This window comes from Aotus nancymaae, unplaced genomic scaffold (genome assembly GCF_030222135.1).
Source record: "Aotus nancymaae isolate 86718 unplaced genomic scaffold, 86718_ANA_hifiasm-v0.15.2.pri h1tg000057l, whole genome shotgun sequence".
Lineage (NCBI taxonomy): Eukaryota > Metazoa > Chordata > Mammalia > Primates > Aotidae > Aotus > Aotus nancymaae.
Window position 1 is genome coordinate 31,381,261 of NW_026988471.1, and position 18,013 is coordinate 31,399,273.

At 35.8% G+C, this 18,013-nt stretch overlaps 1 protein-coding gene across 10 annotated transcripts in view; it reads left to right on the forward strand.

Moving 5' to 3' along the window:
* The window catches only part of BIRC6 (baculoviral IAP repeat containing 6), a 259,855-nt gene that overhangs the window by 75,376 nt on the left and 166,466 nt on the right, over window positions 1–18,013 (forward strand). For 5 of the 10 annotated variants that reach the window (XR_001111187.2, XM_012475392.3, XM_012475395.3 and 2 more), the window contains 10 exons: window positions 3,551–3,700; window positions 5,341–5,566; window positions 8,037–8,197; window positions 9,887–10,018; window positions 10,483–10,614; window positions 13,531–13,709; window positions 15,352–15,485; window positions 16,092–16,253; window positions 16,351–16,482; window positions 17,399–17,496. Coding sequence is in view for 9 of the 10 variants with exons in the window: in XM_012475392.3 (XP_012330815.2) it covers window positions 3,551–3,700; window positions 5,341–5,566; window positions 8,037–8,197; window positions 9,887–10,018; window positions 10,483–10,614; window positions 13,531–13,709; window positions 15,352–15,485; window positions 16,092–16,253; window positions 16,351–16,482; window positions 17,399–17,496 (1,506 nt within the window). In the remaining variant the exon portion in view is untranslated. The remainder of the gene's footprint in view (window positions 1–3,550; window positions 3,701–5,340; window positions 5,567–8,036; window positions 8,198–9,886; window positions 10,019–10,482; window positions 10,615–13,530; window positions 13,710–15,351; window positions 15,486–16,091; window positions 16,254–16,350; window positions 16,483–17,398; window positions 17,497–18,013) is intronic. The other 5 variants (XM_012475391.2, XM_012475389.3, XM_012475390.3 and 2 more) reach the window with 3 other exon arrangements.

Sequence of the window (18,013 nt, forward strand, 5' to 3'; positions counted from 1 at the left end):
TTTTTGTTGATAATCTTATGTTCATACATCATTTTCCTGGTTTTCTTTAGTTTTTCTTTGTACAAAGGCTATAGAACCTTCTCCCCTCTCTTATACTTCCAAAAAAGAATTCTGTCTCTTTAAATCTTCCTGTAGATCCTGTTTCGGCTCTGTCCCTTTAAATCTTCCCGTGGCTGCTGCTTGGGAAAGCAGCTGCAGTCTCAGAAGGATGAAACCAAGGCAAGTGTCTATTCTGGTCCCTTTAGGGACCTGCTAGACCAACCAAAATGCACAACCCTGTATTTTGGAAAGAGAAGGTCCCTGCTGTCTGCCCTAGCACCAGCCTGCTGCTTCCAGCACATGGGCCTCTTTTCTCCATAGCTGTCAGGGCTGAGGATGGGGTGGAGGATTGTACCTACTTCTTGCAGGTCACTCTCTTACCAGAGATCAGTCTCCTCTGTTGTAAATATCCTGTTAGGTCGCAGAATTCTGAAGTAGTTGATTCCAATCACACTTTCTAGTTCAGTGCTTGTCTTGGTGGAGGGACTGATCCGTAGAGCTTCCTACTCTGCCATTTGGCATGAAATCACTGGTCCCCATGTTGATTCTGGTTTCTTTTCCTGATACTACTTTTTTTTGAGTGGTATTTTGGTGGTTTAATTAATAATCTACTTCAGAATAATAATCTATTCTAGTAAAATATATAGGAACTTTGCTTTTATCTGCCCCCCCACCCCATACACAGCATTTAAGTATGTTGTAAACCCAACAAAACAGATGGGCGCAGTGGCTCACGCCTATAATCCCAGCATTTTGGGAGGCCAAGGCAGCTGATCACCTGAGGTCAGGAGTTCAAGACCAGCCTGGCCAACATGGTAAAACCCCTGTCTCTACTAAAAATGCAAAAATTAGCTAGGTGTGGTGGTGGGTCCCTGTGATCCCAGGTACTCTGGAGACTGAGACAGGGAGACTGAGGTGTGAGTACCTGTGACTGAGGTACTCAGACTGAGTACCTGTGTTCCCAGGTACTCTGGAGACCGAGGCAAGTTGCGGTGAGCCAAGATCATGCCATTGAACTCCAGTCTGGGAGCCTGGGCAACAAGAGTGAAACTCCATCTCAAAAAAAAAAAAAGTTGCAAAGAAATGAGAAAAACATTTATTTTTTATATTCACCTACTTATCGTTTCTGTTCTTTATTTTTTCCAGTGAATTTGATGTTGCTTTCCTTCATCTTGAAGGGCTTTCTTTGTTACTTATCATAAGGCAGCTTAATAGCATAAAGTTCTCTCAGTTTTCTGGAAATGTCTTCATTTCACATTTGTTTTATTTTTTATTTACTTTTTAAATAGTTACGGGGTTTCACCTTGTTGGTCAGGCTGGTTTCGAACTCCTGACCTCAGGTGATCCCCCTGCCTCTGCCTCCCAAAGTGCTGGGATTACAGGCGTGGGCCACCACGCCCGGCCAATTTCACATTCATTTTTGAGGATTAACGCCACATAGAGAATCTGTTCACAGTTTCTTTCTTTACTTTAAATGTCATTCCATTGCCTCTGGTCTCCATTGTTTCTCATAAGTCATCTGTTAATTTATGCTGTTGTTTTCATGTCTGATGAGTAATTTTTCTCTTACTGTCTTCATAATGTCCTTTGCCTTTGACTCTCAAGAGTTTACACATATGTGTGTTATTTCTTCGTGTTTATCCTATTTGAGGGTCATTGAACTTGAGTGAATTTATGGTGTAATATTTTCTGTCATATTTGGTAAGTTTTTGCCCATTATTTCTTCAGGTGGAATTCTCTTCTTAAGGGAATTCCCGTTACATGTATGTTCTTATATTTTATCTGTCCCTTAAGTCTCCAAGGTTGTTTTAATTTTTTAAAAAATATTTTCCTTCTGTTATTTAGATTGATGAATTTCTGTTAATCTGTTGTTATTTCACTGTTTCCTTTTATTGCCATCTGAAATTTGCTTTGTGCTTCTCAAAGGAACTTTTTTGTTATTTTACTTTTCAACTGCCACATTTACCTTTGGTACTTTTTAGAAAGTAATTTATATTTCTTTGTTAAGCCATTCAAACCATTATTTCCTGTAATTCTCTATACCCCTAGTTTCCTCTTATTCTATAAAAATATTTACAGTAGATCTTTGAAGCCTTGCTAAAGCCGAAGTCCGAGAAGACATTTTCAGGTGTGTGTGTGTGTTTTACATCTTGAATATGGGTCCCTTTTTCTTTCCATGTCTTGTAATATTTTGCTTAGTTACTGGACATTTAAAACAACACTATAGACATCTGGTTTTGGATTTCCCTACCTTTTGCAGGTGCTTGTTGCTTTGTTTTGTAATTCACCTGGCTGAATCTGTGAACTCTCTTTTGTATTGTGCAGCTGCTGATTCCTGTAATTTTTTTCTGCCTAGTTTTAATTTTTAAGCCTTGTTTCTTATTTTGTTTCTTCTGTGTCAGCATAGCTTAGTGTTCAGCCAAAGATTGATAGGTTGTATTGTCCAAATACCTTTAGCCAATAAGGCTCTGCTCAAGTGTGCCCTGGTTTTTGTTCTCTGTTGTGCTGTCTCAGGTCTCTTTTGCATAGGCATAGAGGCTTAGTTAACTGAGGATGTAGTGATGGCTTGGGCTTTCTCTGGTCTTTGCTGGACACATACACAGACTCTGATCAAGGTGGGATTTGTGGAAAGTTTACCAAGCCCCCGTGCTTCTCTCACTACACATAATTCCATGTTAAATCCCTGTTGTTTCTAGTGCTTTGCTTTCCCAAATTGACCTCAAATAGCAGACCTCCTTGTTTGTTTCTCATTGAAATCACCACTTTAAACTGGAAGCTCTCCATCAATCAAGTGAGCCCCATCTGGAGATAGCAGTGAATTTGCTGGTTTTCACTGCTTGCCTCACCCTAGTTAAATTACAGTTTTGTCTAGCTTTATTAGTTGCCTTTCAGTAAGGGGTTTATCATCTTCCTTTTTCTGCCATGCTGGAAGTGAATCTCCAGGTTAGAATGTTAGAATATACTATTACCTGTTTATTTTTTTGTCTTAATTAATGCTAAATTTGCTGTCAGTTTTTTCCTGTGACAGAGATATTAAACTAGAAATTTGAGTTGCTTTCATTTCATTGTGAGTGCTTTAAAAAATAAGAATATTTATTTGGTTTTATTACTGTTGAGATTAAGAAATTTGGCTGTGGATTCCAGTATAGCTAGTGCCTCATCTGTAAAATGGCCACAGTAATAGTCCTACCACAAGGGTTTTTGGCAAAAAGTAAATGAATTAATAAAAGCATTTTGAACACTGTCCATACATAGTAAGTACTATGTTAACAGATAAATACCTGTTTTCATAGTGTTTATGTATTTGTTATTTTCTTCATAAACATTCGATTTCAATTTGCAATTCCTTGGCAATTAAATTTCTAAACTCTTGGAAATATATCACATTGGTAGCTTTCGTTATCTGCCTATGAAGTGATATTAAAATAAATTGTTTCCTAAGTAGTAGTATATTTGAATATTTGAATGTTTACCCATTTTTCATGTATCTATGAAATTTACTACCCTGTAGGTGGTGAGCTTCATTTTCTCCAAATTGGAGGAACCTGTGATGATATTGACGAAGCTGATATACTAGTGGATGGATCTCTTTCTAAAGGAATAGAACCATCTTCAGAAGGTTCCAAGCCTTTATCAAATCCTTCAAGTCCCAGCATTTCAGGTATGATATTAAATTTAATTTAAATGATTTAAAAATCATTAGATATTATTTATCATTTTCTAGTTTTTGGAGGATGTAAACATATTAAAGTAAGAAATGATTCTCAACCTGTGTGGTGTGTTAGTCAATATTTGTGACATCATCTAAGAGGTTAAAACAAACATTTCAACCATTAATGAGTTTTAGTCTAATTAGGGGAGGGAAAAAAATCATAAGAGAATTTGTTAAGTAAGTATAAAATTAGTAGACAGGCTCATATTATTAATATTGCTATTGGAATTGAAAAGCTGAAAAAAATACTTCCACTGAGTATATATTTAGGTGATGTATTCACACCTACCTTGCCCCATCCTGAACCTCCAGATAGTGTTTGTTTGTGTTTGTTTGTTGTTTTTGCCTTTTTTCCCCATCCATGTTTCACGCTGCCCTCCAGAGCTAGTTTTTCAAAAGAAGTTTTGCTAGCATGTTACTCCCTGCCAAAAAATCATTATTTGCCTTGTAGACTTTTATGAAATTATTGTAGCATGCTTTTCAATCTCCAGTTACTTGAGATTAACTTGGTATATAAAAAGTTAAGCAAGTGTAAAATTAGTAGACAGGCTCATATTATTAATACTACTATTGGAATTGAAAAGCTGAAAAAAAAATACTGAATTTATATTTTAACTTGGTATAAAAAACTAAAATACTGAATATTCTCATATTTTATAGATTATTGGTTGAATGGAGAAGAATTTTTATATAAAGTACAGAAAAATACTTTTTAGTAGTGGAAAGGTGAATTTTGTAATGAAGAAATAAAATGTAAAGAAAGGAGATTGACATGCTGTTAATATTTACAAACTAATCAGATTTATAAAGGTCTAGACTTTGAGAAAAAGATGTAATTTTAATTAAACTTTAATAACTTTATAGAACTTGCTGTCATTTTTTCATTGTGAAAATATTCTAAACTCACCAGATTTTATATTTTCGTATTTCATCAATTTTTTAAAATGAGAACAACAGCTTCTCAGCTTTGTTTAATGTTATATATTTCACTGATGTGAATACATGTACTGTATTTGTAAATAAACCTGATCAGTATGAAGCATTTTATTACTCTTATAATACTAGTATGTATACAAGATATTCTTAACTACCACAGAAGCAGAAAAAACACAGTTTAATTTTTCAGTTTGTAAGTATTTACCATATGGCTTTTGATTGTTTTAGTTTTTATTCATTATAAAAGGGCTTATGTATGTACTTGCTGATATATAGCACTTTATTTTGTAAATAACAAGGTCTAAAAGTTAATTATTGGTTTGATGTACATTGGCTTGCATTTTAGTACCACTACTTTTCTTGCCCTTATTAGGGCTAGTTAAAGCTCAGTAAGACCTTTTCTAACAGGTTGGGTTTGGGTTTCTTCACGAGTGAGTATTCTCTCTAATTTTAAATATTCAAGTTAGAATTTTCTTCTTTGCTATTCTTTAGCCAGAGTTAGTTATCTTAGTTATATACAGATACCTGAGCCCACTTTATTAACTTTCAGAATATTTGGCAAGTATTACAGCTGAAAACATATCCGTGAATTAAAACTTCATTGTCTTCTTTTTTTTTAAACTGTTTCAAATACTACTATCACTAATGTTAAGGAGTTGATTTATTGGTGGACCAGCCATTCACCCTTGAAATCTTGACATCTCTAGTGGAGCTAACCCGCTTTGAGACTTTGACTCCAAGGTTTTCAGCGACTGTTCCTCCATGCTGGGTGGAAGTTCAGCAAGAACAGCAGCAAAGGAGGCATCCTCAGCATCTGCATCAGCAACACCATGGTGATGCTGCTCAGCATACTCGAACTTGGAAACTACAGACTGACAGGTAAAATGTTTTCCCAAGATATCTAATTTTAAGTCCATCTATCTTAAATATTTGTTAGAGACAGTGTAGAATTCCTAGGTATATTACTGTTTATCTTTTTTTTTTTTTAGACAGAGTCTCACTCTGTCACCTCCTGGGTTCAAGTGAGTCTCCTGCCTCAGCCTCTCAAGCAGCTGGGATTATAGGCGCACACCACCACACCCAGCTTATTTTTGTATTTTTGGTAGAGATGGGGTTTCACTATGTTGGCCAGGCTGGTCTTGAACTCCTGATCTCAGGTGATCTGCCCTCCTCGGCCTCCCAAAGTGCTGTTGCATTTGGCCTGTTTATCTTTTAAACTGTCTAAAAGATAAACAGTAATATACGTAGGACTTCTACGTTGTCTCTAACAGTTATATAAGCTAATTTTTGCATGGTGATGACATTGTTCCATTTGTCATATTGATTTTGGAAATTGTTATATTCTTAATTTTAGGATAAAATAATGAGAGTAATCTACAACTGCAGTTTGTTTGATCATTTAGTCCACAGATTTATTTAACAAATACTCAAATGCTTGTTTTGTATTTAATAAAAGCAGGCACTCTTATAGTCACTAGTAATATAAGTCTCATGGAATTTACATCCTAATGGCAATAGAAAGTAAACAGATACATACCATGCCATATGGGCATAACAGCTATGAAGAATGTTAAAACAGAGTATGGCAATAGAGCAGTTAGTTGTTGGGTAGGTAATAGCATGTAAGTGTGAGAGATTGAAAGAAAGAGAGATAAAATATGTATTTTATTTTCAATATAAGAGGTCTAAGAAAGACTTCTATGGCAATAGCAATACGGAATCCTGAGGAGTTTTTTTTATGAGTTCTAGGAAGAGAAAGAAGACCATTGTTGTTGAAGTGCTGTGAATATAGTGGGGAGTGCTAGGGAAGGAGATCCGAAGAGGTATCTGGGGGCTGGGCATGTTCGCTCATGCCTGTAATCCCAGCACTTTGGGAAGCCAAGGCAAGTGGATCACTTGAGACAAGGAGTTTGAGACCACCCTGGCCAACATGGTGAAACCCCATCTCTGCTAAAAATAGAAAAATTAGTTGGGCATGGTGGCACACCTGTAATCCCAACTACTGTGGAGGCTGAGGCAAATATTCGCTTGAACCTGGTAGGGGGTGGTTGCAGTGAACCAAGATTGCATGCCACCGCACTCCAGACTGAGCTGCAGAGTGAGACTCCATTTCAAAAAGAAAAAAACAGGTAGAGGTAGCTGGGAACTGGATCACGAATGTTTTTATGAAAAGAAAGACTTTTGGTCAGGCGTGGTGGCTCACATCTGTAATCGTAGCCTTTTGAGAGACTGATGCAGGAGGATCACTTGAGCCCAGGGGTTTAAGACCAACCTGGGCAATATAGGGAGATCTCATTTCTACAAATAATAAAAAGAAATCAGCCGGACATGGTGGTATGTGCCTATGGTCCCAGATACTTGAAAAACTGAGGTGGAAGAATCACTTGAGCCCAGGCAGTTAAGGCTGTAGTGAACTTGATTGCGCCACTGCACTCTGGCCTGGGTAACAGAGTGAGACCCCATCTCAAAAAACAAAGGAACTTTCATGCTGAATGAGATGGGACAGTGTTAGCAGGTTTTCAATACAGGGTTGATGTGGTATGATTTATATTTTACAAAGATTACTTTGACTTCTGTATTTAGAATGGTGGTTGTGGTGGTGGAGGGCAGTGATAGAATCAAGGGTTCTAGTTTGGTTGCTGTTGTGCTAATTCAGGAATGCTGATGGTAGCTTGGACCATTGTGATAGTGATGGAGGTAGTGAAAAGAGTGGTTGAATTCTGGATATAATTGGAGGTACAAGGAATAGAATTTGTTGATATATTAAACATATTGTGTGTGAGAAGAATAAAGGATGGCTTTTAGGTTTTGGCTTGAGTTTATTGAGAAATGAAGTTTCTGTTTACTGAAATTTGGGAGTGTTTTCTCATAATGAGTTTGGGATGTCTAGTAGACATTTGGATATGAGCCTTAAATTTAGTGGAGGAGTTTGGAGATTTTTATTTTCCAGCATATATATGTAGCATTTAAAACGCAAGAATAAATATATATAAGAAATGCAAGAAGTTCTTGTTTTAAAATGAAGATTCTGGGACGCTACTCATAGATCTAGCGTGTGTACCAGGAATTTGTAGGCAATTCACATTAAATCGGTCACACTTTAAAGAACAAGAGTTTATTGGTATGTGCAAGTCTCAAGGCAGGTATAGATTTCTGAGGTAAGATCATTCATTGCCCTAAGTTTAACCTTCTCTATTGACAGTTATTTTCTCTCTTGATCCCATTGAGAAACACTAAATTTTGTTGGAAGTTACAAAACAAAAAGTAGCAGAGGTGCTTTTAATGATAACATGGTTATAGCTGAAAAAATATTTTTGCTTTATTCAGCATTTTTCCCCTTATTTGGCAGCAACAGCTGGGATGAACATGTATTTGAATTAGTACTACCTAAAGCTTGTATGGTTGGACATGTGGACTTCAAATTCGTTTTGAACTCAAACATCACCAATATTCCACAGATACAAGTGACACTGCTGAAAAATAAAGCTCCAGGATTAGGGAAAGTGAATGGTAAGAATGGATCAAATTTATCGTTGAAGATTTTCTTTTGTGGTTGATGTTTAAAAACAAATTTTTCACTTGGCTAAGTTTCATGTCCCTTTCTGTCCTTATTGCCATTTGCCTACTCTACTTTTTGTGATTTTATTTAGAAAAGTAATTCAGAGAACATTTCAAAACTGCAGTAACCCAGTAATGGTCAGAATTGCATAAACTTGAATAATATAATTATGCTCTTTTGGAAGTGGGTTTAGTTCCTTTGTAAATTAGTTTGACTTTTAGCATTACTACCTTTATGTATTTCTTTTCCTAGGAGAAGACTTGATTGTGAATAGAACTGTTAATGGAAATTATTAAGGTTATTAGTGAAACCAACCTTTCATGTAATGCAGAAAATACACTCATTTTGTTTTTCTTACAATTTCAGAATTTGATGTACTGAGTTATTAAAGTAGATTATACACATTTAGCATGGTTAGAAACTAGGTGTTAACTTCTCAGTGTTTTCTCCTTAATAAGTTAGCTTAACAGGCTGGGGATAATTTCACAGTAAAATGGCAACTTAACTCCTGTTTCAAACATTGAAATTTGAAAATTTTCCTTTTTGAAAAATTACTTATACATCTGGTACTCTGTGTCTGTGGGTTTCACATCCCAGGAGTCAACAAACCTTACATACAGCCAATCATAAATTGAAAATATTTGAGGGGAAAAAAAACAATAAAAACCAATATAACAATAAGAAAATATACAAATAAAAAAAAATGTGATGGCTCATGCCTATAATCCCAGCACTTTGAGACCACATGTGGTGGCTCACACCTATAATCCCAGCACTTTGAGAGGCCAAGGCAGGAAGATCACTTTAGTCCAGGAATTTGAGATCAGCCTGGGCAGTGTAACAAGACCACAGGTCTCCAAAAAAAATTTTTTTTTAAATTAGCTTGGTGCAGTGGTGCACACCTGTGGTGCTACTCAGGTGGCAGTACTCATGAGGCTGAGACAGAAGGATCACTTGAGCCTAGGATTTGGAGGTTACAGTGAGCTATGACTGTACCACTGCACTCCCGCCTAGGTAACAGAGTGAGACTCTGAAATAAGTAAGTAAGTAAATAAATAGTATTTGCATGGCATTTACATTGTATTAGGTTTTATTAGTAAACTAAAGATCATTAAAAGTATATGGGAGGATGTGACTGAGGTTATATACAAATACTATGCCACTTCATATAAGGGATTTGAATATCTGTGGATTTTGGTATCTGTGGGAGTCCTTGAACTAATCCCCCGCAGTTACCGAGGGATGGATGACTGTATGTGTGTCTGTGTATTTATGTGAGTTTGTGTATATATGGATATGTTCGTATGTATGAAATCTTTTGACAGATTTTGAATTAATTGGATAGAGGACTCAGGATTTGGTAGTTTTAAAGCTCTGCAGGTGCTTGTACTGTGCAGCTTAGGGTAAGACCTTTTAGTTTAGTTGCTAGCAAATTGTTTCTTTAGGCAAATATTTTGTTACCATTTAAAAACAGAAGAGTGTGTAAAAAACAATTGAATCAAAATTTTCCTTCAACCATTTTATGGCATCTGTGTTAAAAATCACACAAGTTCCCAAGTTAACAGGAAATTTTAGATTTTTAGGCACATAAATCATTGATATTAAGCAAAATTAAGTTTACTAATATTTTTATCCTCTAGAAACAGCAGTAGATAGGCAGATCACCTTTCCTTTGTCTCCAGCTCTTAACATTGAAGTGGAACAAAATGGGAAACCGTCCCTGGTTGATTTGAATGAAGAAATGCAGCACATGGATGTAGAGGAATCACAGTGTGAGTTAAATTACAGAGCTGTTGTCCATGACAGTAAAAGGAGTAGTGATCTGAATGCAACATATCGGGCAAGATTTCCTTATGGCTTGCAAAAACTTGGTTTCAAGAACATGATTAAAAAATAACCTATAATTCTGCTTTGGCAATATGCTTTAACTTTCAGCTCATCTTTTGTGAACACAGCTGCGCTAATACTTGCATTATTGGTTTTTAAAAGCTTGGGATTTGAAATCAAATCATGGTTTTATAATTTTTTTGAAAATAAAGGTGAATTGTAAATATGGGAATGGAAAGCAACATAATAAATAAGATAATTGATTATAGTTTCTTAGCATGACAATGAATTCTTATTTTAACACATTCTAAGTATGTGTGGTGGTATTATATGTAAATGGGATGATATTTGGTTATTAAATATTATATTTTAAATAATTTAAATGAAAAATATGTATTTTTCTTTTTAGGTCTTAGATTATGTCCATTTTTGGAGGATCATAAAGAAGACATTCTGTGTGGGCCAGTATGGCTTGCTAGTGGCCTTGATCTATCAGGGCATGCTGGAATGTTGACGTTAACAAGCCCCAAACTTGTTAAAGGTGAAGTAATATATTTTACAAAAGCAGAATTAATAATACCACAGTTGTAAAAAGATGAAAAACAAATTGATCTTTAAAAAAATGATTGTTTTCTTTGGGACTTTGATTAGAAATTTGATCAGTTTTCTGGTAGCTGAGGTAATTTCTTCTCATAAGTAACTGTATAGTTATCTGATCCTACTTTTTGTGTCTTAGAGTCTCAGTGCTTTTTAAAAAAAACATTGAAGAAATGACTACAGGATGACTTAGTGTGACATACCAGAGCTCTTTTGAGTAAGCAGACATTATGTTCTGCAATTTTTACCCTTCCCATCACATCAGAGTTGTATCTCTTCAGAGTTTTATTATATATCATTACAGTTTCTTCTCCTAAAAGAGGGTTTGTTTTGTTTTTGTTTTTTTGTAACAGTCTCAATCGTCACGCAGGCTGGATTGTAGTGGCATGATCTCTGTTTACTGCAACCTCCACCTCCCAGGTTCAAGTGATTCTCCTGCCCCAGCATCCCAAGTAGCTGGGATTATGCTGAGCTCATTTTTGTATCTTTAGTGGAGATGGGGTTTCACCATGTTGGTCAGGCTGATCTGGAACTCCTCACCTGAAATCATCTGTCACTTTGACCTCCAAGAGTGTTGGGATTACAGATGTGAGCCATTGCACCTGGCCAAAAGAGGTTTTTGTTTTGTTTTTTTGAGACAGTCTTGCTCTGTCTCCCAGGTTGGAGTGCAGTACTGCAGTGTCAGCTCTCTATAACACCTGCCTCCCAGGATCAAGCAGTTCTTGTGCTTCAGCCTCCTGAGTAGCTGGGACTACAGGCGTATGCCACAACACCTGACTAATTTTTTGTATTATTCGTAGGGGTGAGATTTCACCGTGTTGCCCAGGCTGGTCTCAAACTCCTGAGCTCAGGCATTCTGCTTGCTTCGGCCCCAGAAAGTGTTAGGATTACAGGCGTGAGCCACCACTCTAGGCCAAAAGCGGGTTTTTATTAGAATAGCTTCGACAGTATCATATAAAATGATTTGAGTGTCATAAACAAATGCAAATTATAACGAATGTTTTAAAATAATGAGCTATCATGTACATAATAGATATATCAGCAGTAGGATGTTTTCAGCTTTTGTATCCTGCAGGTGAATTAAAAAATACCAACACAAAATGACTAGTTGGATTGTTGAAGAAATTTGGATGTGGGGTGGGATGTAGAGATCCTTCTCCAACCCAAGAAAATAGCTACATATCCACTATTTTAATTTCTGTACATTTCCTTCCTAACTTTTGTCCACATTCACACATATACGTTTAATTGCAGACATAGTAGAGATAAAGTATCCCTTATCTGCAATGCTTGGGACCAGAAGTGTTTCAGAATTCAGGTTATTTTCTGGTTCTGGAATATTTGTGGTATACTCAATTAGTTTGGTATTCCTAACCCAAAAATCTAAAATGTGAAATGTTCCAAGGAGCATTTCCTTTGAGCATCATATTGGCTTTCAAAGAGTTTTGCATTTTGGATGTTCAGATTAGGGATATTCAGTCTGTATTTATGGAAGTTTTGTGCTTTCTTATTGTCATTAGTTTTTGATATATTATGTGTTAGGTTTCATGCTGGGATACAGTACTTAACAAAAACTAATAAAACCTCAAATTGTTTAGATTATAAATTAGTTTTGTTCAATGAGAGTGTGAATCTTACATTTTTATGTGGAAATAAAAATATTGGTGTTTAAAAATTTTTTTTATTATTTAGAGGCACATTCTCCCTTCGTTGCCCAGGCTAGTCTCCAGCTCCTGAGCTCAAGAGATTCTCCTGCCTTGGCCTCCCAAAGTGCTAGGATTACAGGTGTGAGCCATCATGCCTGGCCAAAAATACTGATTTTGACAAAATGGAGTATGGAATTACATGGCATATGTTTGGAAAGCTTCGATACTGTTAAAGTATGAATTTTTATAGAATATACTAAGATTTTTTTTTTCATAAAATTATCCCCAATATCTTTGAAACTGAACAAGATGAGTGCTAAGTTTTTATGGAAGAGTAAAGGGGTAACACTGGCCAAATAATTTTGAAACAGAATGTCAGATACTACAACACAGAGAATTGTACAGTAGTGTTAAGAAAAATGTAACAGTGTAGTCCTAGCACAGCAGGCAGGTAGCTGAGTAGAATGATAGCGTTTTTTAATCATGAAAAGATGTAATACCTGCTTATGCAACAATAGACTGATAGTTTGCTGGCAGATATAGTAATTTGATGATAATTGAGAAATGTATTTTATATATAAATGATATAGTATGATCCCAATTTAGTTAAAACAATATAAAACACATACTAGTGATGGTAATTATTTGAGTGCTTTCTTTGTGCCAAGCACAGTTAACAGTGGTTTAGTTAACTCTGAGGTAGGCACTATTAGTCTCATTTTACATTTGAGGAAACTGAGCCACAGAGAGGATAATTTGTCACATGCCTAAGAACCATCATTATTCAAATCCAGGTAGTGACTCCAAAGCCTGCATGCCACATTTTTAACTGTCAATACTATAACACTATGTGTATATGTGCACACATAATGTAGACGTGTGTACATGTATGCGTAAGAAGATTGGATGGATATACATTCTGTAATTATCTGGATGATAGCTTAATGATAGTTTTGTTGTGTATGTGTAGTTTACAACATTTTTACCATTTAAATGAATAATATTATAATGGTTTTATACTGTTGTGTTTGTTGTTTTTTGCTGCAAGCATATAAAGGTGGATTAACTTTCTTGTGCTCAAGCAGTATAATTTGAAAGTTCTGGTCTACTATACTTTTTGTGGAGTTAGCTGTTGATCTTGTTCTATGAAGATGAAAAACAGTGGAATTCGTTGGTGATTCAGTTATTTTCCCCATTCTCTTCCACTTCTCTAGGTATGGCAGGAGGAAAATACCGTTCATTTTTAATCCATGTCAAGGCAGTGAATGAAAGAGGAACAGAAGAGATTTGTAATGGTGGTATACGTCCTGTAGTAAGGCTTCCATCTCTAAAACACCAAAGTAACAAGGGTTACTCACTTGCTTCACTTTTGGCAAAAGTTGCAGCAGGCAAGGTATAAAACTGTCATTTTGAACAATAACAATACTATTTTAAACATTGTGGTTCAGATTTAACATACTGTTAGAAGTAGTATGACTCTTCAGTGATGTTTTGCTATAACTTGGTTTGTTTGTGTTTTTTCTTTGGAGTGACTTAAACGTATTTAAGAAGAAAAGTGTTTTGAATTAACTTTATTTTATTATATTTATTTTACATTTTTGAGATGGAGTCTTATTCTTTCCCCCAGGCTGTAGTGCAGTGGTGCAATCTCGGCTCACTGCAACCTCTGCCTCCCAGGTTTAAGCCATTCTCCCACATCAGTCTCCCTAGTAGCTGGGATCAAGGCATGCATCACCACGCCCAGCTAATTATTGTATTTTCAGAAGAGACAGGGTTTCACCATGTTGGCCAGGCTGGTTTCTAACTCCTAGCCTCAAGTGATCTGCCCACCTTGGCCTCCCAAAGTGCTGGGATTACCGGGGTGAGCCACCACACCCAGCCTGAATTAACTTTAGGCAAATTACCTAGCTTTTATAATGTATACTGAGCACGGAGTAATTGTTAGCAGATATTTCCCTTTATAATTATTTTAGACCATAATATTTATTTCTTTTGGTATGAGAGTTTCTTCGTATGCCCTCTGTTGGCAACTCATAACCTTGTTTTTGGTGAATATTTGGTAGCATACAGAAAGAGAAGTTGGGAAATAATTTTATGGCAGGTTCTAATCTTCATGGTTGATTTTCTGAAAGTAGCTGTGAACTGCGCAGCTCTTTATAATTTGACTTATCTTGGATTTTTAGGAACTCAGGAAGGAGGTTTTGTTTATCATCATTGTTCATGAGGAATCATACTGATACTTATCAGTAACACCAGTCATCTTACATATATATATATATATATATATATGTCTTCCAGTTTTTCGGGGACTTTTGTGTACTTTATCTGATGTTATCCTCAGTATAACTCTGAGGTAGGCACAGCAGGTTCTGTTATCTCCATTTTTTAAATATTAAAAGTGAGTGAACTTTAGTGATTGGGGAGTCTGACATATCTCAAATATTTATTTATTTATTTATTATATATTTTGAGATGGAGTCTTCCTCTGTTGCCCAGGCTGTAGTGCAGTGATGTGATCTTGGCTCACTGCAGCCTCCACTCTCTGAGTTCAAGTGATTCTCTTGCCTCAGCCTCCTGAGTAGCTGGGATTAAAGGTCCCTGCCACCATGCTCGGCTAATTTTTGTAATGTTTTGGTAGAGATGGGGTTTCGCTGTGTTGGCCAGGTTCGTCTCAAACTCCTGAGGTCAAGTGATCCATCTGCCTTGGCCTCTGGAATTAGTAGGCCTGAGCCACCACACCCAGCCTCACGTAATTATTTTAAATGCAGTAATGGGGAGTTGGGTCAGGACTTTGGTTTTATCATCTGTAATTATTGGGTTATTGCCTTTAAAATAATGGCTGTGTCTTACTTTTTTCCCCTATTATAATTCTGGAGAAAATCATGTACTGAATATGAGAGTAAAAGCTATCATTTTAATTTGAGATTTATGTTTTGATAGCCATAATTCAATTATTTTTCTTTATTTTATAACTTTAATAGCAAAGAATTTTTAGTTTAGTTTATTTTTTTAAATTTATTATTTTTAATGTTTAGGAAAAATCGTCTAATGTTAAGAATGAAAATGCAAGTGGTACCCGTAAATCTGAAAACCTCCGGGGCTGTGATTTACTTCAAGAGGTCTCAGTCACCATTCGGAGATTTAAGAAAACTTCAATTTCTAAGGAAAGGTAATTGCATTGCATTCTCTTGCTATTCTTACAGTAATAAAAGTACAAAACATACCAGCATACACACATATACGCACAAATTAAAAATCTTTTACTTAAAAATTTTTGTTCTCCATTTTTCTTAAATAATTGTAATCTTGATGAGAGTATGAGTTGTCTTTATATTTCATTGGTTTATTTCTGGTGTCTACACAATGCTTGTTATATAGTAGGAATGGATGAAAGATAATAATTTGACATATACTCGTCAGGCAAGGGAGCATGTACCTATAGTCCCATCTACTGAAGAGGTGGGGGTAGGAGGATCTCTTGAACCCAAGAGTTTGAGTCTTGCCTGGACAACAGAGGGACATCCAATCTCTGGAGAAAAAAAAAACAGAAAGAAATTACACATATTCCTTGTTACATGATAGCACATTATTATAAATGTGATTTCTTTAAAATTTTTCTACAAATGAAATACTCAACATATAGCTATTAATTTTATTTTTAAAGGTACTTGTGATGTTCATGATTTAAAATGGAACATTGCATGACCATCTAGGTTGTGATAGCTTTAGTTGTTCTGTTTTGGTTGGTAATGTGTTTATATTTCTTTTTTTGTAGAGTGCAACGATGTGCCATGTTACAGTTTTCAGAATTTCATGAGAAGCTTCTTAACACTCTTTGCAGAAAAGCAGATGATGGCCAGATCACAGAACATGCCCAGAGTCTTGTCTTGGATACTCTCTGTTGGTTAGCTGGAGTTCATTCAAATGGACCTGGAAGGTTAATAATTAAAATTTTGCTTACCACTGTTGATTGCCCTTTGGATGTTATGATTTAAAGCTCAAGATGAGTCTAAATGTCTGCTATTGTTTTGCAGCTCAAAGGAAGGAAATGAGAGCCTACTTTCAAAAACACGGAAATGTCTTTCAGACATCGTACGTGTTTGCTTCTTTGAGGCAGGACGAAGTATAGCCCATAAGTGTGCCCGATTTCTAGCCTTGTGCATTAGGTTGGTGTGTTTTTAAGTTGAAAGCATACTTTCTAGGTACACTTGCTATTTAGTGGGTAATACCTTGTTTGTAGTGTAATGTGATCCTAGTTTAATGTATCTGTAATTTAAGAGAATTTCAAAACTTTATGAGGATTGTTGATAATCTTAGCAAGAATTTTGGGTTCTAAGGGCAAAGTATTACATTAAATAAGTCTATTTAACTTATAAGAAAAGAAATCTACTGAGCTTCTCTGCCTGTTAGTAGCAGTTTGAAGAATTTGGCAAGGGAACTCTTCACCCCTTTCCTTTATTGTCTTTTCTTGCCCCAAAGTATTTTCTCTGTTACATAAAAATCTTACCGACATTTTTTGTAGCATTGTGCAGATCCTTTTTTCTAAACCCTGAAACAAATTAGAACAGTCTCCCCTGATTCCCAGGGAATGTGTTCCAAGAACTGTCGCCCGCCCCGTCCCCCAACCCAGTGGATACCTGAAACTGTAGATAGTACTGAACCATATATATATTATTGTTTTTTCCTGTGGTCTCTCTTAAAATATCTTATTGTACTGTACTCACCTGTGTTTGGACTACACTTGACCATGTATAATTGAAACTGTAGAAGTTGAAACTACATATAAGAGTTCCTAATATTTAAGGTTCCTACTTGCTACTGTATCTAGGAAGTGTCTAAGAGCTGATGGTCAGTATTGACTGTTGTAAAGATAATGGTTTAATGCATAAGAAAATATTTACAGAGATCTTTAGTATAATCAGTCCCTATTATCTTTCGGTGTTTTATAGAGCTTTAAGGTAGGTTTTTCTTTTAATCAGTATAGAATACATTTTAAAGATTTTTAAGTACCACACCAAGTTTAGGGTTGAATTTAGACCTTGAGTAATGTCTTTACAATTTTTCTTTTTAAAAATTTTTCAGTAATGGCAAATGTGACCCATGTCAACCAGGATTTGGATCTGTTCTGTTGAAGGCTTTACTTGATAATATGTCATTTTTACCTGCAGCAGCAACTGGTGGTATGTAAAATTATATAGTTATAGTCATATGGAACATCTCACATGTATACTTAGGATTATTTCGTAACTATTTTTTTTCTATGAAAGTTCACTTTCCTATAGCTTATCTGTAGTTTTTGAAGGGATCAATAAATTGTGACTGGGTGGGCATATACGCTGTCAACAATACTCCAAAGAAAAGGTTCATGGGACAGTTATGTAAATATCAAGTCATCTTACTTCATAACTATTTTTCAGTACTTCATTACAATCATTGAGTTGTTTGGTTGTTTACTGACTGGGATGTAATATAAATAAGTAAAACAGTCTAGATGTCATTTCACTTGCATATATTATATATGATTATGTAACTGGGTTTTTTGGGTGCTGGTGAGTCACAGCTCGCCTGAGAGAATGTTGTAGGTTTTTGGTTTTGGCCTCAGGAATGAAAGAGGATTACAGCAGGTGCGCTGTAAGCTTGTAAAGTAAATACCGAACCCAAGAGGTGTTACAGAAAGGTGATTTTATTTAGGTAGAG